Below are 26,707 nucleotides of genomic sequence, written 5' to 3'. Positions count from 1 at the left end.
GATAAATTAAGACTTTCTCTTTATGTAAAGTGCTCTGAGATATCTGTGTGATTAAGCTCTTCTTAATTGATTAGAAGTTCTGGTCTACTCGAGCAGTTATCTGTAGTACAGATAACATACTCGAAAAAATAAATTCATAAAGCGAGATAATAATGTGAACGTCTAAAGAAGTTGATTTTTATATTTTTAGTGTTGCACACTCGAATGCATACTCACAAACTCACTCTCCTGTCAGTAATATAGAAATGTGTAAATGCATTTTTATACAGAAGCAGCCACAGTCATTTTTCCTTATTAAAGATACTTGGTGTTTTTATTTACATTATATAAGACAGAAGATGTGCCCTTAATGTCAGTCAGAAACCAACAGCAGTCATCAAGCCTCTTCAGCACACACACAATTTCAAACACAGGCTCAAACTGAGTTCATGTCCAGGGTTGGCTCTGTATGTTTACAACATGGCGTCAAAATACAAAAACTCAGACCCGATTTCTGACACCGCACAGTACCTCCAACAGAGAAATGCCAGTAAAATAATAAGTTGTAAAATTTCACAAATACAAGTATTAAATATTGGTTTCAAACTTAGCTGGTGAACAAATGTAATGGAAGCTACTATTCTCCTGTGAGTGAAGTTATTAAATGTTGATTAATTGTAGATCAGATTAATGCACATCCATGAGGAGGACCCTGGACATGTATGACACATTATAGGCCATGTTTGTTTCTGCTATTCAAATCAGGTTTTTGTCAAACAAATAGGGACCAGTTTCCCATCAACTTGGACTAAGCTGGGTTTTGGGGTGGGGCAGGGGGAAGGGGGTTGGACCATTTGTCACATTTGACCACATGTCCTGCAAAAATAACCATGTCTAGTTGCTTTCTTTCAATCAAAATGATATCATTTTCATTCAGTTAAACAAAATACTTCATTCAAATTTAATATGGACTGAAAAAAATGACAATAAAGTTTTTTCTTAGTTTTCTTTAAATAACAAAGGCATGACTCTACAGCAAGCTGGTTCTGTTAAATACTGTCATGTTGTTCAATTTAAACCTAATTTTTGATAGCACACATACAAATGAAGTCAGGCTGAAAAAGAAGTCAAACAAAGCAGTGAAAATTATGACAATGTGAAATAACTTTGTGAATTATACTTAAGAAAACATTTATGAATTTTATTACAATTTCCGCTCTTCATTTTGGATATTATAAATAGATATTAAATGTACTAAATTGTTATGGGTACCACAGGCCTTTAATACAAAATTAAAAAGCTTGTACACTGCCAAACTCACTCGACCTTCCCACACTTATCTACAGCTCATGGCAACATGTGTCTATATTTGACACAGTCAGTACAGCTCAGTGGTATTGCCACTTCAGTTGGGATGTCTTTGTTTAACTGAACCACAGTCTGCACTGCAGTGTAACAGTCCGCGACTGACAACACTGTAGAGAACTAGTACCTGAAACGCCTCTGCACCATATCAGCAAGACTTCTACCACCAAACGTCTAATACAATGCCAAGAATTTTCAGACTTGGAGATGTGAGCAGTGCACACAAGTTGCGTGGGTGTAACGCTGATGTAATGTCCTTGATTTAGACAAGATACAGAATTCAGGCACTGCTGAAGTTGAATGTAAAAAACTACATTTATGCTATAACAGATTTAGTACAAGGACACATGAATGCATTTACGTATCATGGAATACCACCAAGGTTGCTGTCAGGGATTTATTGTGTGTCAGTACATGTGAAAGGCTGTCCGAGGAAAGTTCACCCCAAATAATGACATCACTGTGAAATACACATGAGAGTGGTTCACCTGCCTTAAAGACACTCAGGAAATGTAGTCCTTTTTTTACTGCTTGATGCAATAACAGCATACATGCACTGAACTTTCCTCATTGTAGATTTTTTGCACTTTTATTTTTTGCGGGATAATATAATTCAATTAAACCTTGAGTAACAACTAAATAGTCAGACTAAGTCCTTCATGATCACAGAAGAAAGTACAAAAGGTTTATAAAGGTAGCTAATCGCCTTAGCTAGCAACAATGGCTATCACTAATAACAAACCAGATTAATGATTGGCACATCATTATTTTTATTCATATATATGTCATCTTGTCCACTTTTCCTAATGTATCATTTAAAAATTGTGTTGCCATATTACCTCTTAAACAGTAACATCACATTGTTCCTTGTCCTGTGGTTTGTGTTAAGCCCCCTGTAATATGCTGATGCTCAAGAGACCGCCTATTAGTCATTTTGTCCATACGGGGTTTTCCATCAAACTAAAATAGACCTGTGGGACTTTAGGTACTGCTCTGAAAACTGTAGATTTTTATAAAATAGCCCATGTGGCTCTCAGCATATGAAAAATATACTTTAGTTTATTATAAGGGAAAAGGATAATTGCTATCAATTTTCCCAGCTCTGGGGATTCCCAGATGTGGGAAACTTCCCCAAGCTCTGGGAGAACTTGATAAACCACTCTCTGGTGTATTTGACCTTTGTATTTTTTCTTGGCCAGCTCATCAACATTACTACAAAGAGAAATGTCAAAGTGGTATTATTCTGAGTCAGTAATGTGGAAAAATACAGAATGTGTTGTCTCAGATTTCCCATTGGGTGTTGTGGATTCTGGTTCACTGTAATGTCACAAAAAAAAAAGAATGTTACAATCCCTTTTTTAAAAAGAAGCTTTTTAGTTTTGTTATCAATACACTGTTAGCATTATGCTGCTTTCAAAAGGGTGTAGCAAGCTCAAAAATCAAATGTATACTGTTTGAGACTCTAGGTCACAACTTGTCTTTAGTTACCATTTACACTTAGAAAAGAGATATTGGTTTAAAAATATCTGATTGAACCCTAAACAACTGCACCCAGTTTTAAAGTTGATACTTTTGTTGGTAAAAACTAAAAACCCCATCACATGTGGTTAATGGTTGGATTCATCTCTTACAGCTGTCACGTCCATGTTAGTCCTATAATTCTTTGAATATTTAAAGCAGCAGGGAACTATTTCAAAAATAGGTTATAGTTATTTCATTTACATCAAATATGGATAAGACTATGAAAAATATATTCTAAAATGTCTGTATGATGATACAAGCTCTCTAACCCGGACAGAATCGGATGAGAGAATTTGATAATTTATGATAATAATGACCCTTGACCCCAGTTTCCTGGCACTTTTAGCACATCTCTGGCTCAAACAGCCAGAAAGGCTACAGATAATCTTGTTGATGTTATTATATTCCATCCTCCCATCCTTGCTTGAACATGGCACATTGCTTTGTTATGCTGGTGTTAATGTCAGTCAGATGGTACAGTGCCTGTTACTGGGTGAAACCCTCCCAGATGGTCATGAGTCTGTTTGGTAGAAGTAAGTTACCTCTCTGATGTGTTCCTTCAAACAGGGTTTTACATAGCACAGCCAGCACATGTTCCTGATGAATCCCTGCCAAGGTCCTTGAAACAGAGAGCAGGTACAACACCTTAACATTAGAGCAGATATTAGCCTGTGCTGGTGCTGTCTTAGACTTCAGTTGGCACATTTTGTTTGATCTTCAGAGTTTCATTAATTAGTGTATTATTTGGCAAGATGTAGTGACCTGGCAACATGCTCCTCTTGCATTCCTGCTGGAGTTAAGTTTGTTTAAAAGTTAATTTAAGTTAATCTGTGTTGGATTTTTCTTTCATATAAAATGTATTTGTTTTACTTTCTGAAGGTGTTATCATTGGTAAGTCAAATAGTTATCTTATCAGAAACTTAAACCACATAAAAATAAATCAGGTGGTTATGTAACGTGGAATACCAACAGGGTGAGACAATACCCCAACTCAATTTATCATTAGTATTCTATTTAAGTCACTATGTTATGACTCTGAAAGCCACGTACTGAGTGACCTTAATAATCCAAATTTGACTCATCTGTAAAATATGAAACATTTTACCCATTCCCCATTTTATGTTAAAAATGATCTTGGGCCAGAACTTCTTCCTGTTTGGGTTACTGAACTACCAAGTTATGCTGAGGCCTGAGGTTCCTGCTGAGTTTATTATGTCCCTTATATTTGCACGGGGCAAGTGAATACTTTTTATAATCCACATGGTTAAAAACAGTGTAGATAAAAACAATAATGTATGTCAATGTATTTCATTGTGAACCATGTCGAACATGCACACTATGATTATGTTTAAGTGAGTACTACAATGTTGATGCTATTTCTGTGTATTATTGATAGATCTGGACAACAGAACAGAATTTAAAATGCTTGAACAGTTTGAGGAGAGCTTGATTTATCTTGCCTGCCAACCGTGAATGTCTCAAAAAAGAAAGATACAACTAGTGTCCTGGTAGCTTGGTGGGATAAGGCGCCTACCATAACCTGACATCACAGGTTTAAATGTGACTCAAAACCTTTGGCACATGACATAACCTCATTCAAAAGGTTCACAATCAACTGTAGCTGAACTGAAATGTTGTCAAGAAAAAAAATTTAAACTAATAAGCGTAAGATAAAAGAAGCGCTCATCGTGTTTTATTCTGTTCAAACATTTTGAATGAGTCCATCTTGTATGTGTTCTGGTTTGAGCTGTAAAAAGGCACAAAGCTGGGTATAATTGTCAGTCTTAAATGTATTACTTGCGATGACATGGCTGGATTTTTGTTGGCTATAGTTTGCTGTGGGTTATAAGCAGTAAAGGCTCTAAGATTAGCTTAGTACTAGCATTTTTGGCATTCTTCTGTTGATGACCCCCATCTCTGTATCAACGCGTCTATGCCTCTCATTGTGTCTCCCAAGCCCAACTACCTGGTCCTACTGTAGGCTGATGTAACGAGCAGCAGATGTTGGAATCAAGTTTGGTAAAGCATGACAAGATTTAGCAACAGCTGTAGGAGGAGGACGGGGAGCTGTATTGTTCTTCAGCAGTGGACTTTGTTGTACAAGAGGCCATGATGCAAAGCAAACATTTGTGGCAATGTTGCTAACTTCTGAGAGTTCATACATCCTCATTCCTCGGCATCCACTGTGTTAATGTACAGTAGATTTGTTCTATCTACGCAATTCTGTTGATGCCTAACAAGTGCAGCACTGGTCTGTGTCCAGGTTTTCTTGAAGCCCCCTGACTCTAGCTCCAGGTCAGGGTACAAGCTGGGAGAAAGGGCCAATGGAGATAGTTAGAAACCAGGTATGAAGCTGAAAAATCCAGCTAGATCAAGTTTTAAATTAAGGTCTCTCTGCTAAATGACCCTGTCAGTTCTTGGAGTCTGTGTGAAACTAGCAAAGTTGCTGTTCTTTAAGTCTTTTGAAGCATATCTCCCTTGCTTGGGGAAGATGAGGGCATTTAGTTCGTTTTTGTACCCATGATGTGAGAATCTTTTTAGTAATCATTCATATAGACCATTCCACAGGTACGTATCCAAGTTTTCACATAATGCATTTGCATATCCAAGGATCTGTGAGATTTATTTCCTGAACGTTTGAAGAAGTTCAAATTCAGCCTCTCACAAAATGAATATCTTGTATCCGAGTCTGTGTACGGGACCTACAAACTTGTTTCTCTTAGAAACATGGTGCCGATGCTGTAGGAGACTTTCCTCATAGAGGCCGGGGGAGCAGAGCGAGAGCTGGTCAGTGAGGCATGGCTGTGGGATGTCCCCGCCTCCAGAAAGTAACATGTCCCTGGGATCTCTTTGGGAAAGTTCTCTGGAAGCTCCAGCCGTGACCGAGGGACGAATGAAAAAGAACGATCATCTTTCAGCAACCTGTGGAGAGATCATTTATACAGACTTTAGTAAGTACCATAAAACCCTTATACGATGGCAACAGGGTTTAAAACAAAACCATACATGGTTTCTGTCCATGCACATGCACTATTTCTGTGCGTTGAAGTACTGCTGTTACTTACTGGTAAGTCGTGGGACTAACATTGATGCACCTAGGCTGGCTGCCAGATTCAAACTTGCTGGCCAGTGTCACATTGTTTCCAAAGAGGCAATACCGTGGCATTTTAACCCCGACCACGCCTGCCAGCACAGAGCCTGTGTGGATACCTATCCTTAGCTGAGAGACAGAGAGAGGGGGAGGAAGGTGGGAGAAGAATGATGAGAGAAAAAAGAAAGAAAATATTAACAACACAACTATTGGTCATAGACTGTATAAAATATGGACGTAGTATCCATGACGTCACCCATCTGTTCCTGAGAGCTGTTTTGAAGCAAATCGACGGCAGCAGCCATATTGGAAATGCGGAACTCAACAAGGCAGAGTGTGACGTAGTGTGAGCCTCCTAGCCAACAGCTATGTGTTCCCGACCGGAACACATTATGTCAGTCATGTCCTTATTTGGGCAAAACTGGTAATCTTAATATCTTCTGAGCCATCACGTTAGAAAAAAATTCACCCCCCATACAGTGTGTGCCATTAGAGAGATTAGCTTCAGGGGGGCCAAGCCGTTTTTTGAACCAGGCTGTAAACATGTTTATTAATGCTGCAAAGATCGTCTTTTTCCCATTCATTCCTATATGGTTTCCGGTGTTTCTGCAGCCAGCCTCAAGCGGATTTTCCATGTATTGCAGTTTATAGCACTTCCGCATGGGCTTCATCGTTTGAGACCGGAGGTTGCCGCTTGCTATTGGTTTTAAATGTGCAAAAAATTAAAACAGTCTTCTTCTTCATGGGATGATTCTATCATATACGGTCAAGTTTTGGACTGATAGAAAATACCATTCCAGCAGACATGGGGGGATTTGATCAAAAAGAGGAAATTTTTCACTTTGTATTGGCTTTTTTAACATAATATGTAGTCTGATTTTTAGACCAACCTGGATCTACTCGAACCAAGCATGGGTGAGTCAGGGTATCTTGTTTTGTCTTCTGTGCACTCTATTGTCCACTGTATAGAGATTGGCAATAAAAATCACACTTAATTTTAGTGTAGCCATCATCTAATGAGATTTCAAGCACATTTTTGGGATGTTAAAATCATACAATAGCTAGATTGAATGATGGAGAAAATCAATTCTATAATTGCTCCTCCCTTCTCTTGGTAACAGATATATGGCAGCAACGCAGTGTTCATATAATAATCTGGCTGAGGTATGAATCTATAAATGGCTTAAGGCAGAGTAGGAGCAATCTGGCCATTTATCCAATTTGATGATGCCACTTCACGGCCACTTGACCAACTATTTATTTCCAGCACTTGGGAACAAGTTACCATACATTCAGCGTACACACAGACGTACACAAACAAACACACAAAAGGAGTCGGGGGAACCCAGAAGATTTCTAATGAGTGTCCCATCACCTAGGTATCCAACGCTGCCGTGTGCATGCCAGCATACTGCAAGGTAGCCATGGCAACAACAGGCGATGGGGGTAGTGAGGTAGAGAGCACAGACAGTAAGACAGAAAAAAAGACAAAGGAGAGAGAGAGACAGCAACAGAGAGAGGCAAAATACACTTATATTTAGAAGGCAGAACCTTGACAGTACTGTAGGAGTGAGAAAGAAAACCAGAGAGACAGAAAGTGAGAGAAAATCTGGTAGGTGCACTTGTGTGACCTATTTTTCAGCTAAACAGCTTACAGATGGTCATGCACTTGTCTGTCTCTGTCTCTACAACAGACATCCACACACAATCACACACAAACACACAAACACACACATACACTCTCTCTCTCTCACACACACACACACACACACACACAAACAAATCTGCATCCAGCGCCCACTATCCTCTTTATTTCTTAGTCTCAAAACACAGACACAGCAATGTTCATACTCTCCTCTCCTCCTTTTTCGATATGAGTCAGCATTCAGAGCACATGGCCCTCTGCGAGCCAATGAGAAAATGGCGCAGCAGCACAAACATCCAATCGCATGGAGGCCTCTAGCCGAGCTGACAGAAGGATGCAGAGATAGGGATGGACTGAGATGGAGAGTGGAGGGAGTTGTTATAGAGTCAGTGTTGCTTTATTTACACCCAGTTGCCAGTTTATTAGAGCCACCTACCTCCAACTGATGCAAAAGTTCTGCAATATGGCCACTTCAACTCTGTAGGCATTACAAGGTGTCATCTGTAGTGTTGTCTAACTGTATTGTGTTATACAGAGAGGTGGCCTCATAGTTAAAAAAAAATGTTAATAAAACAGCATTTTTTGTTCATTTCAGTTGTGAACAAAAAATGTATATATATATTTTTTTCTATCAGCTTACTTTTATTTAAAGAGGGCTTGTTTTTTGTGTGGTTTGTTCTGTTTTCTTTTGTTTAAATGTGTATTTGTCTGTTTTTGTTTCATTTGTTTGTTTGCTTTTCTTATGGTACAGTTATGCTCATAAGTTTACATGCCCGGGCAGAATTCATGATTTCTTGGGTAGTTTCTGTTGTCATTATGATATAAAAATAGTAAACACAGTTGTCTTGTTGTAGTTGTAGTTTTTCTCTTATCATTCTTATTCTCTGAAAAGGGGCCAAAAAAAATCACAAATTCTGCCAGGGTATGTAAACTTATGAGCACAAATCTATATATGTATAACGGAAAAAGTAAATAAAAAAATATATAAAAAATATAAATGTCCAACAAAGGCTGGTTAACTTGAGGATTTGCAGCCCTCCTTTGATAAGACTGTGAATCAAATGTCTTGTTTTAGGTTGTGTTATTGCTGAACACTTTAGTTTGCCCATTGTTAAATGATTAAATTGAGCTATCTGATACTGTGCGTATTAAACCACAATTTCATGGTTATTGCAATATAAGCATCCATAATGAAGTCATCGCAAAAGTCTGAATGTACCACAGTGAACAAAACATTCACTTGATGTAAACAAGTACTCAACATGGCTACATTGCACCTGTCGGGCGTAGACCTAGTTATATTGGCGATGCTTTAGCACTATTTTGTTGAAGTCAGATGAGGCTTAAATTAGCTGTTAGCTGCCTTCAGATTTACTGGTGCCGATATAGTGATTAAAAAATAGAGCTTAGCATGCGAAGCAGACTGTTGGACTTTTGGAAAACTGGTAGTTTAGGGACTGTTTATGCTAGCAGTTACAGGTTGAACACTACATCCCTAACATTCACTCCCACCCACGTACTCATACACCCACACCCACACCCACCCACACCCACACCCACACACACACACACACACACACACACACACACACACACACACACAAAAGCACAAAGCCATCGTAGTGACCTGAAACTGAAGCAGATATACAGAGGAAACCGTATATATGTTTTGAATTCTATATGTGTTTGTCTCTTGACACCTCACACCGCTGTATATTTTCCTCTGTGTCCCCAGATCACTCCATTGCTCTCTCACTGAATATTTTCTCTCCATCCTCTCACAGCTCTCATACTAGTTTGCATAACAGTGCAACATTGGCTGGAGTTGAGTGCACTCAGTGAACAGCATTTATGATGTTGAAGTGTTGAATACCTCTATAACTCTCTTTTATATGAGCATGAAGTGAGGATGGATAAGAAAGAGGAGAGCATAAAGGAGAGAAAAATACAAAAAAGAGAACAAGAATAAAAAGTGAGAGGATGAGCAAGTCAGAAGAGGAAAATGAAAGGGGTGAGTTCAAGAGAGGCTGCAGAGGGGAGATTTTCGGAAAGAGGGGAAGAGGGATGACAGAGTGTGAGAGAGAGAGGAAAAGTGGAAGAGCAAGAGAACAGGCCAAAAATGCTTGGCAAGGCCTTTCTATTCTGAGACAAATGGACAATGTTAGGAGCAAAGCATTACACAGAACAGTGTCCTGTCTGTTATTCAGCAGATATCTCTCTATCCTCTCTTCTCACATAAACACTTAGCTCCTGTTGTTTTTATGTATATTTCTGAAACATGTCAAAACCAAATGTGCTTAAAGAGACATTAAACCAGTGAGGTGAGCATTGTTCTTTTACTTGTTACTGTAGCAACACTCATACCTATGTGATTTAGCCTCCATGTCTGTGGCCCCAAGTCAGGTTCATTGTTTTCAGTGTATTAAATCAGTTTAAAAGGTACGGCCAGTACAACATAGATAAACCATTTCCAAGTAACGCTACCAAGGCAACCTAGCAGTGATGAGTGACCCTGACAGCGACTGGACCAAGGAAAGACATGAGGAGTAATATCCTGTGTTCCTTTTTTGTTCCATTTCATTAAGACGAGGGGTTTAAACTGAAGGTGCTTTCACACCTGTAGCTTGTTTGCTTTAGGTGCTTTTCGACCGCAGGAACTTTACCCTGGAACTAGGGACTTTACTCCTGAACTACATGCGTTTCGACCGGAGGAGCCAGGGTCTAAATTTAGTTCAGGGGTAGATAATCTCCCCCTGAACGTAACGGTGTTTGTGGAGTTTACACAGTTGTTGAAACACAGAGGGAGTTCCTGGGAATGCAAACTAGTTTAGTTATTTATTAAGATTTTAAACTATTATTTATTATAATTTTTTTTCTCTATATGTCACTGGCCTGGTTTGCACAATCTACCTGGGACTTCAGCCCGCGGTTGAAACGCAGACAACAATGGGGGCAGAGGAACCTTTTAGTTCAGGGTAAAGTAGTTCTGGGGGCTAAAAGACCCCGGAACTCTTGGTTGAAATGCACCTTTTGATCCATTTTAGATGTTCAAATGTTAAAGTGTTGTATTTTCCCAACACCACAAAGTATGTACACACCAACGCAGCCCTGTCCTTACATCGTGACGTTGAAGTCTCTTTTTCCCAAGGTGTAGGTAAATGAACGCCATGCATACTGGTTGCACTAGGCACTAATGTTAGCCAGTTAACCATTTGAGCCAGTTTGAGTAACATAAGCTTATTGTTACTTTTATGATAACTAATTGCTGTATTACTGCATCTGTTGCTACAAGCTTACTACTCCTAGTGTGATGAGTCAAGCAGCTATTTGATCATTTTTCCGGGTTTTATTGCATTCTCACTGCAAACCAGCCGCTCCATGGTTTAATTGGAAGCCAGCAGAGATCACCTCTTGATGTTGCTTGTTTTGTTCAGCATCAGAGTGCGATTACTGTGCTCACATATGTACAAATGACCCAAGGGGGGAAACTACCTCCAAAGGATCCAGGTTTGAAAGCACCCTAGTTTTCTAACTTGGGCCTCCGTTTTTCTCTCCTTAGTTAAAATACAAATTTATATTTCAGTAAAGTCAAATACTGTTTGATACAGGTAGAAATGGACACATGACCATGAAACATGACTTTTATCTTTGCAATTAATCCCACATTACCAGCTTTTCATTTGTGGTGCCAGAGTTAGCCACATGGATCATTTCTATCTGCAGTTTATTGGCGTGATGACATGTTATGAAACTACTGGGATGATGGATGCATTTTGTAGGCACAGCTAAACATTTGTTCATTAAACAGAAATAATATCCTCTGTTCTGCATATGTTGGCATAGAGGCAACACCAAAGCAACCACACATAGATAATTAAAACTCACAATTCATTACTATAATGTACTTCAATACTGATCCCTAACCGGAAGAACTTAATAAGCACTCTGTATTTACAGCATTGCCTTAATGAGATGTCAAGTCTGTTTAGCCATTTTATAGGAGTTGAAGTTGTTGAGCTTTTCTAAACATGCAAACGTAAATAACATGAACAAGAATGTGCCGATTCTACGATATCTCTGGATTTGCAGATTGTGGACATGTTCTCTAACCCTTCATGATCTAATATCATCCAATCACACACCCCAATGCAAAGGCCTATTCCTTTTATGGATGTTCAAAATTACACTTCATGAATGGAAACACGGTCGGTCAAAGACACATGGGACATAACATTGTGTTTTTAAAAGCATCTAATTGATGTGTACACAGGGAATTTAGAATATGTGTTTAAATTTTTTTTTTTAAATTAACAGTAAAACCAAGACATGTCCTGTCTTACATGTTTAAGGTGAGTTTTACAGTTTGTCAGAGTATGCAGGGCTGTATCTGTGCTGCATGTTTATCCCATGTAAACAGGGATCAAAGAGGAATGTTTGTTTTTTATGAATCAATACACAACAAAAAACACGTATTTGATTCATGTCTTGATAATCACAACTGAAAGCTAATTTCCATAAATGTTCTGTTCGGAAGAAACATCCCAACTCCTACACACATTTAAAGCTCTGTAATGAAAACGTTCAGGAAACAGCCTGTCATCTTCTGTCAGTGCAATGATAGGGACAGCCTATGTGACAAATGTATGGCACAGCAGGGTGTGCACCCTTTAATGGTAATTCTATTGTTTGTTTTTTTATTAGTGATATGTGCAGCTGGCCCAGAGAGAATGAGCAGTCAAACACAGATGCCCAAGAACAGCCAACAACCCAAGCAAAACAAAGCTATTTACAAAAAAACAAAATAACATGAAGTCAGTGCTGCTCTCTATCCATCACTTAATCATCATCTATTCATCTCTCTTAAATTCATACCTTCCCTTCTTTTACATTCACTCTGTCTATTTCAAACAATGAAAAGTCATTTTGTTATATCCATGGCAACTGCACAGTAAGCAGTCTGTATTTCCATAGCAACTGCACAAACTGTCCCAATGCTGTAACCTTGACATTTTTTGTGCCTTCTGATATAAAATGAAGTGCATATACCAACACAAACATATTCAGAACCAGGATCCAGGTACAGATACAGACACAGACACAGAACTGTACTTGTTGCACACGCACAAAGCAACAGAATCACATTATCACAATACTGTCTTAGGAAAGTTGTAATACAACACTAGTTGATACATTTGTCTCCTAAACAAAGTGTTTCTTTGTGTTAACAGGTGGTAATATGAAGTGTTGCAAAATTCAGGGAATTTTCAAAGTTGGAAACTTTCCATGGGAATTAACGGGAGTTTATGGGAATAAACCAGGAATTTACTAAATTGAAGGTTGGCTCTTAATAGGGAACTTAAATATAGTTAGGGAAAATATATTTTAGCATAATCCTGACTAAAACACCCAGATTTTATGCAAGTACAGTTGACTATCTATGCTATTCCTCAATCACATGTATATAGCACACTGCTATAAGACCACGCCCCCTACATGCACTGTGCATTCCTCCATCACATGCAAAGATGATTTCTAGAATCCTGCAGAGGTTAGGCTTGAGAAGCTTGAGGGAAGATGCTTTTTTTATTTGCATGTTGAATGGGACTTTTTTGGAGGGAGAGTGGCTCTTTTCATTGAACATTTCTAATGGGACTTTATTTGGATTGCATTTCTGTTAATTTTTGAATGGGTTGGGTCGGGGGTATGAGTAATATTTAACTCAACATTCATGTTTTTGTTCTTCAATGAAAGAATTGATTGTTCAATAAAATATTTAACACTTGATAAAGTTCTACTTAATAAATTGTATTATTTTGGAAAGATGTCTGCTTATGACAAAAAAGATATTTATGCTTAGATATGATTCCTTTCCATTACATCACCCTCAATTCCCATATTTTCCCATGGAAAGTTTCCAATTTGGAATAGTTCCAAAATTCCCCAGCTTAACTTCCCATCGAAATTTACCGGAAACTTTCCGGCATTTTTCCACCCCTTTGGAACCCTAGTACTATGCCACGTTAATCTTTTGTAATGTTGAATAAATCTCAGTGATATGCTCAAAAATGTATTCATGTTGTGTCCTTCAAAGTAGCACATGATGTTTCTCAAAAGATTGCTCAATATAAACACTCTGAGAAAGCATTTTCAAACTGAAGTGGCAGCTCAGTGTGGAGCACATGATAAACGAATTGATGCATTTCTTTACACTTTGTGAAAAGTAGTTACAAACCGCCCAATCAGTCATAATCAAACGCTCATGTGTAAAAATAAGATACCACACAAGCACCGCACTCTCAAAGCTTATTTTGAATTGGATTTGAGAAGCTGGACAATTAACCTTTTTTAGGGGCAAATATAAGCTGATCTTTCATTTGGATTTGCACCCAATCTCAGACTCACAGTACAGTGTGCAAAACACGCAGGAGTCAGACAAAGATTATGACTCATTTAAATTTAACAAGAGATCAAAGGGCAATTAGTCTGGAAAAATATCTAAATGCAAAATAAGACATGAATAATCAGCCTGTCAAAAAGTGGAGTAGCAACACAAGCAAAATGTGATACATCTTCAACATCCACAGATGTAAAGGAGGCCAAAATACAGCAAAAAAAAAAAAAAAAAAGGAGGTAATATGAACATTAGAAAAGAGAATGGAGCATGTGTTGTTTTTATGCACAAATGACTGTAACAAAACGTAGAATTAAAGCTACATTTCTAAATGTAAAGAAAGAGAAGTTGTCTATTCGTGCTCAGGGGTATGAATAAAAACCCACCTTTATAGGTCTCCCATCAGGTGTCAGCACTTCTTCAGAAAGTTCCATCATCTTCAGAGCCATGTGAGCAATCGGCTTTGCATGACTGTCAACCTTCTTGTGAAGTCCTCCTGCCACACAATAGGCATCACCTATTGTCTCGATCTGTTTGAGAAACAGAGGAGGAGGTGCAGAAACTGAAATGAATAAGTGTGAGTACATTTTGATGTGTGAAACCAAGTAGCCATTCAATAACTCATACCAGCTGCACTTAGTAGTAGAAATTAAAAGCACTCCTTCATTCCTCCTGTTATATAAGAGGTGCAGTATCTGTGTGTGTCTCTCTCTTGGCCTACATCCTTCACAGCAGGAGTTGGTGAACATTTTCAGAGAATCTGGATAAAGCTACTTATGGCAGCTTGCTCTGCTTCTGACCCAGTCTGACAAGCCAAGAAACCCAAGCATGGAAAACACAAACACTTGCAGACACACAAATCCCTTAGCACACTTATCCCTTTGAATGTGTCTGTTACTGTTTCCTCAGAGTGGGTTAAACTTTACAGTATTTAGGAAGGGCATGACAAGTAGGTTCATGTTAGTTTATTTGTAATGAACTAAGAATAGCATTGCATATAAAGTTTGGCTGTTTGGTTTAGGCCTTTACATTTATTAGACCTGCGTGATTTAAGGAAAATGTGTGATGTGCAATTGCATTGGTCAATATTGGGATGATATGAAGTGTGAAGCAAATATCAAAGAGAACACATTGGTTAATGCTCACAGATCTGATGTCTTTTTGTCAACATTCGGATGTGCAAAACGTTCCTCCTCAATCCAAAATAAATTCAGAAAGCAGTTATTTTTCAACAACACGTTTGTACCAATTAATATGAGTGTAGCAGATGGCTAGCTTCAGCTTCATCTCTATATCAAAAAATTTGAAAACATGGTCATTATAACCAGATCTTCATCTGAAAGGTACAATGTACACATGCTGTGTGAGTAAGCACTTGTTTCTGACACAAAATAATGTTCATTTTTTTATTGAGGTAATGTTGTTAAAATGTATTGTGCAGCCCTGATATGTTATTTTACATATTGTGTTCCAGCGGATTTGGTTTCAATGTTTTGGAGGAGCTGGTGTGTCACATCATGAATATAGTGCAGCCTCAGTTTATGTGGAAGAATAAAAAACAGGTTGGGAGAAACAAAAGCTAAATTAAAGGAACAGAGGACAAAGAGCTGGTTTGGAGGTATTTTAGGTTTAGAACAAGCTAATTTAACAAGGAAAATTATACGTTGAGAATGCAAGAAATAAGATATTTTCAAACAAAATTAAAATGAGCACATATGAACAAAGCTACGTAACAGGACCACTGTCAAGAATATTTATAATTATTGTGAGTGAAACAGGAAGTCCTTGTGAAGAAAGAATAGGATAGTGGATGAAGAGAAGAAGGAAGGAGGAAAACACGAGACAAACTGCTCTCATTTAAGCCTGACATGGGCTAAACGATTTCCACAGTAACCATGACAATGGCAACATATGGGTGCCTCAATCTCCTCTCCATGTCTCTCCTGTTCCTGCTCTCTTTTCTACACAAATACTTACTCTTCAACTGCTACACATAAATCCTACAACATACTTTCAATCCCTCTCTCTTGCTCTGTGTATCTCTTCTTGTAAGAGACATTTTTGAGACAGAGGGAAAGTGTGTTTTTAAGGGAGAGTGGCAGGTGTATGTTGAGATGAGGTAATTAAATAGAAGGACATTTTGATGACAATGGTGAGGATGAAATGATGCAAAGGAGGATAGAGTCAAAACTACAAGAAATACTGATCTGATAACAGAGTGTAAAGATGAGGGAACAACAGTAGTGAAGTAACATAGTGAAGAGAGTGACTACAGCCCCACTGTCACATGGACAATATTGACACATCTCTGGTAAGCTCCCACAGACTTGCCATTAATCAGTTACTTTTTCCACAACACATGCACAGACACAAACGACAGTGCAGACAAGCAAGTGTATTCAGCACACACCCTAAAGCTGATCTCACACAACCGTTAACACTTAATGATCCTATCCTCCTGTAACTTCCTGGAAAAAATTATCTTTAATGATGACCTCATTTTGTACATAAACCAATGAAGCCATCAGATTTTTCTAATCCATGAGACGCTCTAGCCTTCTTGTCACATCACACTGCCTCCCTAACTGATATCTTGTTGTTGCACAGTTTAGAAACACATTTTTGAATTATAAGACATCATATTTTGTCAACAGGTGAAGAAAGTGTTTTTCTGCCGACTGACCTTATACACATCCAGAATGCCACACTGGTAGTCAAAGCGTGTGTAAAGCTCATTCAGCATGGAGATAACCTGCATGGGTGTGCACTGCGCACAAACAGCAGTGAAGCCCACAATGTCCGAGAACAACATAGTGACATCATCGAATTTGCGAGCTGGCACTGGCTGACCCTGCCACAGTTTCTGTGCCACATCACCAGGAAATATGGAATAAAGAAGGTCCACTGTTCTCCTCTTCTCCTCCTCTAGTGCCTGGTGAGTCCGCTCTAATGTGGCCTGGGTTTCGGGGAAAGAGGAGAGAAAGATTAACAAGGTTTGTTCTGCGCGCTTTGCTCTGATGAATACACTGGTGACAATGAAGCCGAGATGTGGGAGTACTGCGCCAAATTAAAACTGCTGGTGCATGTAAATGTATTCACGTATTAATTTGATTTATTTTTGGGCATGTATATCTGCATACACTTATTTTTGTGCATAGGAAAGCTTCCTGATTTCAAATATGTCTGATGAAGTGCTATACCATTGTTCATACAAGCTAGTCACTGAGATATACTTAAAACAGAGATGCAGATGCATTGGGCTGGGTCAAGATTTAAAGACATGCTCATGGAATCTGTTTGTTTGTCCCATGAATGACATTCCTACAGCTAATACAGATTCAAACATACATCACTACTTATCAAATCAGCTAAAACATTGAGTTCTCTCAGTTCTCTCATTCTGTAAATATTTAAACCAAAACATTTGTAACTATTTTACCTTAAGTTTGTCCATTCTCTTCTTTAAACCGTCTTGGGCCTTGGCCTGCTCCCCCACCAGGATAACGTCTCGCGTGGCATCATGGATGGGGATATCTGACAAGTGGAGGCCCCTTCCCATCAGCTCCTCTAGCTTATCAACACGTGGGGAGCCCAGAAACATCAGGGAGCATGACTCAGGCACATGGATCATCTGACCCTTTAATTCCATGACCTGGCAGGGAGAGAAATACAATGGGAGTTTTTGTACAATCAATTGTATTTCAGTAAGTGCAAACATACAACATTCTAATTAAATGAAGAAAGATATTGAGGCAGAAGAGAGTAAACATATTTGAAGATCTAGACAGGTGTTCATTTAGATTCCAATAAAGTGTGCCTTTTTACTGTAGATATCCTGTCTGACTGACATTCACTTTTCCACAAATACTGTTATGAAAACAATAGACTACAAATGTATTCATACTTCAATTACTTTTCGATTATTTCATGGAAAGCTCGGGTATTGAAGGAAGTTTTTTCCTTTTAATATGTATCCTAAAATGTGCCAATATTGGGGGAAAAATGAAAGAAATACAACACATTAATTTAGGAACAAGTCATTATAACAAAGAGTTACACAGTCAGTCCATATTGTACCTATATATAACCATGTCTGCTGCATATGACTGTTATGTTTTATTCAAAGCAGGGAAAACACAATCATACCTTTCAGTGCTTATGTGCCTTCATGTAAACAATAACACACACGCATACATCCATTCACACACACATACAGGCTTACTTTGTTGCCCTATCCTGCCTATAATAACAACAACACATGTAACTCTAATTTAACTAACTCTGAATTGTATGCAGTCAAATCCATTATCTAATGCATGCTGACCAGTACAAAGTACTGGGTAAACTGATGACCTAATTATTATGAACAAAATCCTGTCATCATCAAAATGTCACTGGTCTGAATCACACAGCGAGTCCAAATGTCCTCCAGCAACAAAGCATGAGCTGTGATCATGCATATGTAATGTCATTGAAGAATTTGTATTTGAGTGAGTACAAACACAACTGAAGAAAACAACGTCACAATCGTATGAGTAAAAGAGGTCACACGGTACTCTTAAATGACATTAACTTACAAGGGTTTGCAGTTTCAAGCCAGCAGTAGCTGCGAAGTATGATTAAGAATTGGTTACACTGGCTTCTTGACATTTTGTAAACCATGACAAGTCAACGTGCAGCACCTGCTGAGTATCTTTCGAATAGGTGTGAGGAATACAAACAAAGCAGGCAGCCTCTTGCAGAGGGATTGAAACTGGGATGGATTGCTGATTACCCTAGGAGATGTTAAGGAGAGGCATTACTCCCCTTCTGAATATGAATCTTGGCTATTTCACAAGGGTAACTACCTCCACGAGAAGCCTCATGGATAAGCCAATCTTCTTCGTCTTCCTCGACATGATTCCTCCCTCCCCTGCTTAGTTCTTGCTTCATCCCTTTTTAAGTTTCTTTTTTCCAGCTCTCTCTCTCCATCTTTATCTGTCCTTCATTCCTGCCTCTCTTTGTCCCTATGCTCTTCACTCTGTCTCTTGCATTACGTCTCCCTCTCTCTCTTTCTCCATAGTGTCAGAAAGATTATTCCGCCAGTGAGCACACTGCAGCCCTGTTTTATTTATAGCACAAGGCTCTCCTAGGTCTGCATAATACATACAGCCCGCGCACACACACACACACACACACACACACACACACACACACACACACACACACACACACACACACACACACACACACACACACACACACAAACACATAGATATGAGCACACACAATATTTTCTGTGCACACAAACACACACTATACACCCAACAGTGAGACACAAATTCTACCACTGCCTGTCTGTTTCTCAGGAACACTGACATACATACACACATACAAACACACATTCAACACACAATGCACAGATGCAGACTGCAATCCACAGGGTCCAAGTTCAAGACACAACATTTCCTGAAACACAACATGGTGTGACCCAGAACACGCACACTCAAACACACAGACGCATCTATTTTCACCCTACGTTACACTAAATTCACAGTTGCCTACTGTATGCCTCACATCTGTACGTGCTGCCACATGCTGTGCTACTCCTTGGAGTCGTATCACAGTTCAAGAGGTAGCCATTTGAGTACACCCACTTCAAAAGGCACATGCTGACATATGTAAGACATATTTAACAGGCCAAAATATAATAATTGGGATGGTTGTGGCATACATTTCTGGAGATTGTGAAGTAGTGCAACATGTCAGGTTTAAATAACTGAATCGCATATACATCAACACCTGTGGAATGTCTGTCAGCTTCTTTTCTTAAGTCACAATGAACCATCAAAAGCTTCACAGGATGAGTTTAATACTCAATCAAAAAGTGACTATTGGTTGTTTGGCACACCTGAATTATGACAAGTCCTGCTGCTATGGTTCCTTTAAGTGCATGTTCATATGAAAATAGACTGATGGCATCATGAGGGCTGATTGTGAAACACTTTTTGTCACATCTATTTATGATATTAATCAGATCAGTTGTGAAAGAATTTGGTACATTTAGTAATACCTTGGTTACAATCATAGACTGTACAAATAATGGAGGTAGTATCTGTGACGTCACCCATCTGTTCCTGAAGGGCTGTTTTGAAGCCAATCATCTACGGGAGCTATATTGAATATGCTGAAGTCAAACAAACTAACTGCTGTCGTACAGTGTTTGCCGATCGAGAAATGAGTTATCCAGACTACACTCGTCTTTTGTACCATGCTGTAAACATGTTTATTTCTGCTGTAAGAATCGGCTTTTTTGAATTAGTGTGTATGTGGTTTCCAGTACTTCTGGAGCCAGCCTCAAGCGGACACTTGATGAACTGCAGTTTTTAGCACTTCCGCATTGGCTTAAATTCTCGCGGCCGGAGGTTGCTGCTTGGTTACAATATGACTGAGAAGAATAGGTGTGATGTTTGTGGGAAACTGTGTGTTTAGACCCTCTGAGACACAGGTCAGGAGAGCATATATTTACTTATAAGAGCCTAATAAATTAAACTATTATTTCAAGTCAAGCTTGGATTCAAAATTCATCTCCCATGTTATTGAAGTAATTTCCGATTTAAACTTTGGGGGCGCCCCTGGCTTAGTGGTCTAAGCGTGCGCCCAATGCTATAGTCCTCGTCGCAGCGACTCCCGACCTCTACCATTTGCTGCATGTCTTCCCCCACTCTCTACTCCCGATGTTTCCTGACTCTCTCCAGCTGTCCTATCCAATAAAAAAGGCAGAATACCCAAAACATAAGTTACATTTTTTTTTCAAACTGTGCAGCATTTGTATAAGTTGATCATCATTTATGTGTGACTTAGGTACAATATAGAAAAGTTATGCTTTAAAATGATCTGACTGATCCTTTAACTTTGTTTTATCACTTTCAGAGACATCAGCAACAACTTTGGTTAATATGATGTTGAATTTAATATCAAATACAAATAAGAAAACTCAAAGAGTTTTGATGTTTTGGGACAACTGACATGTGGCTTAAAAAAGTGTGATTGCAAATCCATGTTGAGTGATGAATTGTACAGTCAGTAAAGGAACAAACATGTGAGATAATATGGAATGAGGCTGCTATGGTTTATGTGCCTCAGTGATTTGTCAGTACAATAACTTCGTACCCTTTGAAACTTGCCATTCACATAAAACTTTCAAACATTCTAATCTGAAAACACATCCAGCCGGGTCGACCTGAGGAAAACAAACTGTCAAAGTGGCCTTATATTCATGTACAGTAAGCATAATTATAGTGCCACACCACCTTGCCCTCAGAGTCTCTATTTCTCAGTCACTCATATTTGCTGTCCCTCTCTGTCACAGACACACACTGATGCACACATATAAACATTGATAGACACACACAAGCCCACATCCCTGGAGGCAATTGTGTTGGCCTACTTGTGCGTCTCTCTTTAACTCAGCACTCTCCTCTCCTGCTGCCTGCATCTCTGTCATCACAGCAGCACAGAGGCAGAGGAGGTGAGTGAAAAAGGAAGAAGGAAGATGGAAAGGCAAAAGGAACATACTGAGGTGGTTAGGGAAGGAGGCCTCAATGAGGGGGAGGGCAGGATAGATGGTAGACAGAAAAAGTGTAATGGGAAGGCTGAATTAAAAAAAGGAAAGAATGGGGGAGATCACGAGAACTAGTGATAGTTTATGAAGAGCTTGATGGATGAACAAAGAGGGTATCAAAATAAAGAAAAGGAAACATGAGGTGATGACAGCCAGGTCAGAAAGAAGCAACAGTGCAATAAGTAGGCATGACTGAACTTTAGGGAGGTACCTGATAAAAAGCACACCAAACTAAAGGAGAGACCAGCATGTAGTAGTGATTCCTCTTTGTACTAGTTTGGTACGCTTACACTGAGTCCTTGTTCAAGGCCACCACAAGAAAATAATATTTTATCAAGGCAGCTCTGCAAATAGAAAATGTACAATGTTTATCCTTTCAGTAGATGAGTCAAAACAATCAAAAAATGATCTCACCCAGTCATTTTACTCATACTTGTACTATTTAGACAAAGACTGCTTTTTTAATTTTTGTTATACAAATGTCTGCTAAATACAAATCTGATGTTGTTTTCAAATTTAATAATTTACTCACACAAATGCTGAAGAATCATTACTTCAGTGGACCAACTTTGACATCTCAACCATAGACTGTATAAATAATGGGCGTAGTATCTGTGACGTCACTTATCTGTTTCTGAAGAAGCCAATCGTCTGCAGGAGCCATATTGGATATGCTGAAGTCAACATAACTGCTGTCTAGCTAGTGTGAGGTAAAGAGGTGGGCTTTGAGCCTCCCAGCCAACAGCTACAGCGTTCCCGTCTGTGAATCAAGTCGGCTATGCCTCTCATAATGGAAAACGTGTAATCTTGATAGCCTGGAAATTGCAACGTTATGAAAAAGTTCACCCCCTGTACAATGTGTGCGGATCAAGAAATGAGCTATCTAGACTACACTTGTTTTTGGTACCAGGCTGTAAACATGTTTATTTCTGCTGTAAGAATCGGCTTTTTTGAATTAGTGTGTATGTGGTTTCCGGCACTTCCGGCGCAAGCCTCAAGCGGACACTCAAGAAAATGCAGTTTTTAACACTTCCGCATTGGCTTGAATTCTCGCAGACAGAGGTTTGCCGCTTGATCTCAACAGGACTGTCTTCTCCAATCTGACTCCTTGTGGTAAATCTATGTGCAGTTATCTGTATATTGTGTGATTGCATGATTGAGGTTTGTATTATAGTAAACAAGCCCATGTAAAAGCTATTTGTATCTTATGATAGCAAGGCCTGAGCAGCATAACTAGTGATTTCCTCATTTTATTGATAAGGATTTGAAGTGAAATATACAGATTCAGCTGGTCATGGTCATGGACAGTGACCAGTGGGAAGGGAGAAGAGAAGAGGATAGAACAGGAATAAGGGCCAGAGGCGGAATTCGAGGCAGGAAGAGAAGGGGACGAGAAAGGAGAGATGGGCGACTGAGACTGTTGGACATGAAAAATAGTAACAAGGAACAAGAAAGAGAGATGAGAGAAGGACAGCAAGAGGTGGACAGCTAATGGATTGTCTTTTGTGAGCAGACTCTGGCATGTCGACAGACTCTCATTTGCATGAACAAGCACTGAGCAGCAAAGAGTCAATGAGTCAGCCTCTCTCACCCCCCCTCTCTCTCTCTCTCACACAGACACACAAAAACATGCTTACACAATGTTGCCATGTTCTTATCTCGTAAGACCCTTGAGATATTGTTCAAAATTCTTACAGTAAAACATACACTAAAGACACTAAACACAGTGAATGTAGGCCAGATGAACACTGCATCACAGCATTCTACCTTCATGTTCCAGTAATAGAGTCAGTAGACGCTGATGCTACAGTTTTACAAAAAAAAAGAAACTGTTGTAAGATTTTTCTGATGAGGCTTCAGTCAGGGGTTTATCACTTTTTATCAAATAAGCAGTAGTGATATCGCGAGATGTATGCAAGCGAGAGGTAAAAATGCTTATATGTAGGGATGTCCTGATCCAATACTTCAGTTTGCCTAAAAAACAGTTGCACAGAAGGAAAGAGAGTTGAGCTGCACACTGTTTTTTTTCCTTTAACAAAAATAAGTAATTCAAAAAAATAACTCAAATATGTCTAATGTTTATTTCATTCAACTTAATCCAGCTAGCATTGTTGTAAAACTCCTAATCTGTTTTACAAGCACTGCTGTATGAGACCCACGAAATATGTGTGCATACATTACAGCATGCTTAAATCCGAGTTGGCAATGAACAAATCTCTCACGAGACAATGCGTGATTCACAATGGCAGCATCCGGCTGTGAGACGGAGAATGTAAATATTGGGAGTGAGAGCGAAAGCGAAATACACCCGGTTGCATGCCGCTATAGAGAACTGCAGATCCCACTAACCACAAGGTTGCTAATGTTAATGTAACACACAGGTAACACTGTCTTGTGCTTGGTTTATGTTTTCACCTTTTTGAACCATATCCTGGAGAGTTACTGAAGGGTGCGTATAGCAGATGCTTTTTCTGTGTCGTGTCTGGCGGTTCGCAAGTGAGTTCTACTATAAAATTTAAATCATGGTTTGAGTTCTACATCAATGTCCCATCTGCAAGTTGTGTTCAGTGACAGCTGACATAAATGATCGGATGAGATGATCAGCTCAACTGCCAATCACCGATCAATTCAAAAACAACGAGATCGGCTCTGATCCAATAGTTGAGATCATGATCAGGACATCCCTACTTATATGTAATCAGTTGGTAAAAATTAAATGATACTAATTGAAAGCATTTGTTCAGAGCAGAGGATCACACCAGGTGATAAATGTTTACATACTGCTCAAATTCAACATATTCCCATCAGGGATGGGCAATGATTTTTGGATTTTAGAATTTTAGAATATTCATTCACTTTGTAAAAATCTAAGAGTTACTTTGAATATTTTTCTCATTTTAAAAGTACAAATTTTCATCGTTTTTATCGGTACCTGGTTGTAATATGGTATTCCTGCCAGACACTGCCCTATAGAGCGTCTCAAAGCTGTTTGCTAACAGCATTACGTGACAGCAGATGAAGAATGCTAACTGCATTAAATGGCAAAAGAAGAAGAAAACCTTCGCGACAGTCGCAGCAACTTTCTCATTTTCTGAATCTCACACATGTAATTCCAGAGACTGAGCATGGCTGTAAAATGTAAACATACATGCCACGCTGCTGCATTACAGAAACTACGACGTAAAGATTGAGACAGACGCTGAAAGTGTCCGCCAGTGTCTGCTACTAGCAGCACCTCGTCCTAATGCTTGTTAACCTGACTGCCACAAAAACAGGCTGTTAATGGGGCAGGTTTGTGTGTATGATTATCGAATAGTATTTTGGCTTGAAATGCCCATCCCTAATTCCCACAACAACACTTGCTCTCTGGGTATATAAAGCTCACATGCTGCTAGCCAATACTGTTCCTACTAATTGTTATGAACAGGTAATTTTCCCCTTTTTATAGTTGTACCAACAACAAAACTAAATATAGTTTTTAATGCTCATTATTTACACTTATTTCGTCCTTCCTTGTTTTTTCCTCCACTGTGTTTTGTAAATTGATCATGACTACACAGACACAGAGAGGGCAGTGGTTTTCAAAGCCCTTTTCTACTGAACAAACAAACCAGAACATCAGTGGTTTATCTAGAGACAGATCAAAGGGGGTGCTAACATCAAGATTCCCTTTGTACTCTGACACGCAGGTGCACACATGTACACACAAACAAACCCCATTCAGCAGCACCCTCAAATAAAATACAATAAAGGTTGCTAAACTACAAGTATGACATTGCAAAATTTAGCACCATGGTTCCCCAGGCAGGTATTGCTTCCTGATTTAAAATCTTCTTCGAGGAAAACTTACTTGGCGTACAGTTGTCACAAAGAAGAGCTGGATTTGTATCTAAGTACTCATGCTATTCTATCAACATCCGCTGGTCTGGGCTAAGGCTCCTGCTTTGTTTGTTTTTCTGTTCAAACATTCACACATGCTGACAATGTAGTCTTTTTCACAGCTATGAAAAAAGCACTGACTAATCCTAACCAGATTTTTGACTCCATGACCCAAAGAATTTGGGAACTTTTAGATGTTTACAACAGTGGCATCACAACAGTGGAAGTAGGTGTTGTGATTCATGAATCCTCTGACTTATGTCTCATTGTGTTTTTCAAAAAGAAACAAAATGTCAGCATCCAATTTCACATACCTCAAACAGTGAAGGCGTTACTTTGTGTATTTTTGTCTGGCAACCAATGAAACACGTAAAAGCTGAGTGTCTGCTGACTCTGAACTCGGGTCAGCTCTGCTCACAGCTTTCGTAAACAACTGCCAACAATGCTGACCCACAAATAATCAACCTCCATCAGGTCAGTGGAGCTGAAGAGGTTAAATCAGTGAGTAGGTTTGTTCAAACAACTCAGCACTTCCCGCATGATATGATCAAACTGCCTTTGGTTGTATTTACTGTATTTTCCATCTTATTCAACCTGCAAATTGATCTAATACTGCTGTGAGAAAGGGGCATGAACAGGATTAGGTGCTGGTAAGGGAGGAACCTTGACAGAGTAACCTGTGTACTCTCCCCACAGTGTTCACACTGAGCAGACACACAGAGATGCAAAGTGACCTTTTCAGTAGGTCTTTGGATTTCTCATGCACAGCCAACGTCCCTGCAAGGAAAGAGAAGTCAAACTGCAAAACCACTAAAATACACGCACACACACAAACACACTATGCAACACAGGGGAGTGCTCCTTTGTGGCCTCTTTACCTTGGCCTGTCGCCTTCTCTCTTTGCCCTTTCTAGTGAAAATGTCAGCCCTGTCCTTTTCTTTCTCTCTCTCTGTCCCGTGTCTCTGTCCAGGTGACGCAAGATTCTTATATAGAAAATTAAAGAAAACAAACAAATCTTTCTAGTTTCTCGTGTATGGTGTTTGTAGGTTAGGGGCAACACCGCCAGGTGTGATCACCTGTGACATAATACAGACATGACTCGCTGACACACACATGAGTATTCTGACAAGCTTTGTTCCGTAGATAGAGGGAGAGATAGAAAAAGACGTGAGTATAGGGTCACTGCACAGAGACTGGACACTTAAGCTCCAGTCATCTATTTCTGTTACCTTG

The 26,707-nt window shown here is 39.2% G+C and overlaps 1 protein-coding gene across 1 annotated transcript in view; it reads right to left on the bottom strand.

Annotated features, from left to right (window-relative positions):
* Positions 1-284: 284 nt before the first annotated feature.
* gucy1a2 (guanylate cyclase 1, soluble, alpha 2) overlaps positions 285-26,707 on the bottom strand; it is a 50,541-nt gene continuing 24,118 nt past the window's right edge. The window contains exons 5-9 of the mRNA XM_034701882.1: positions 17,432-17,644; positions 16,676-16,948; positions 14,379-14,522; positions 5,931-6,085; positions 285-5,787 (exon numbers count right to left, since the gene is read on the bottom strand). Of these exons, the coding sequence (XP_034557773.1) occupies positions 5,568-5,787; positions 5,931-6,085; positions 14,379-14,522; positions 16,676-16,948; positions 17,432-17,644 (1,005 nt within the window). The 3' untranslated portion in view covers positions 285-5,567. The remainder of the gene's footprint in view (positions 5,788-5,930; positions 6,086-14,378; positions 14,523-16,675; positions 16,949-17,431; positions 17,645-26,707) is intronic.

Source organism: Notolabrus celidotus, chromosome 14 (assembly GCF_009762535.1).
Source record: "Notolabrus celidotus isolate fNotCel1 chromosome 14, fNotCel1.pri, whole genome shotgun sequence".
NCBI lineage: Eukaryota > Metazoa > Chordata > Actinopteri > Labriformes > Labridae > Notolabrus > Notolabrus celidotus.
This window is presented reverse-complemented; position numbering and strand designations above follow the sequence as displayed.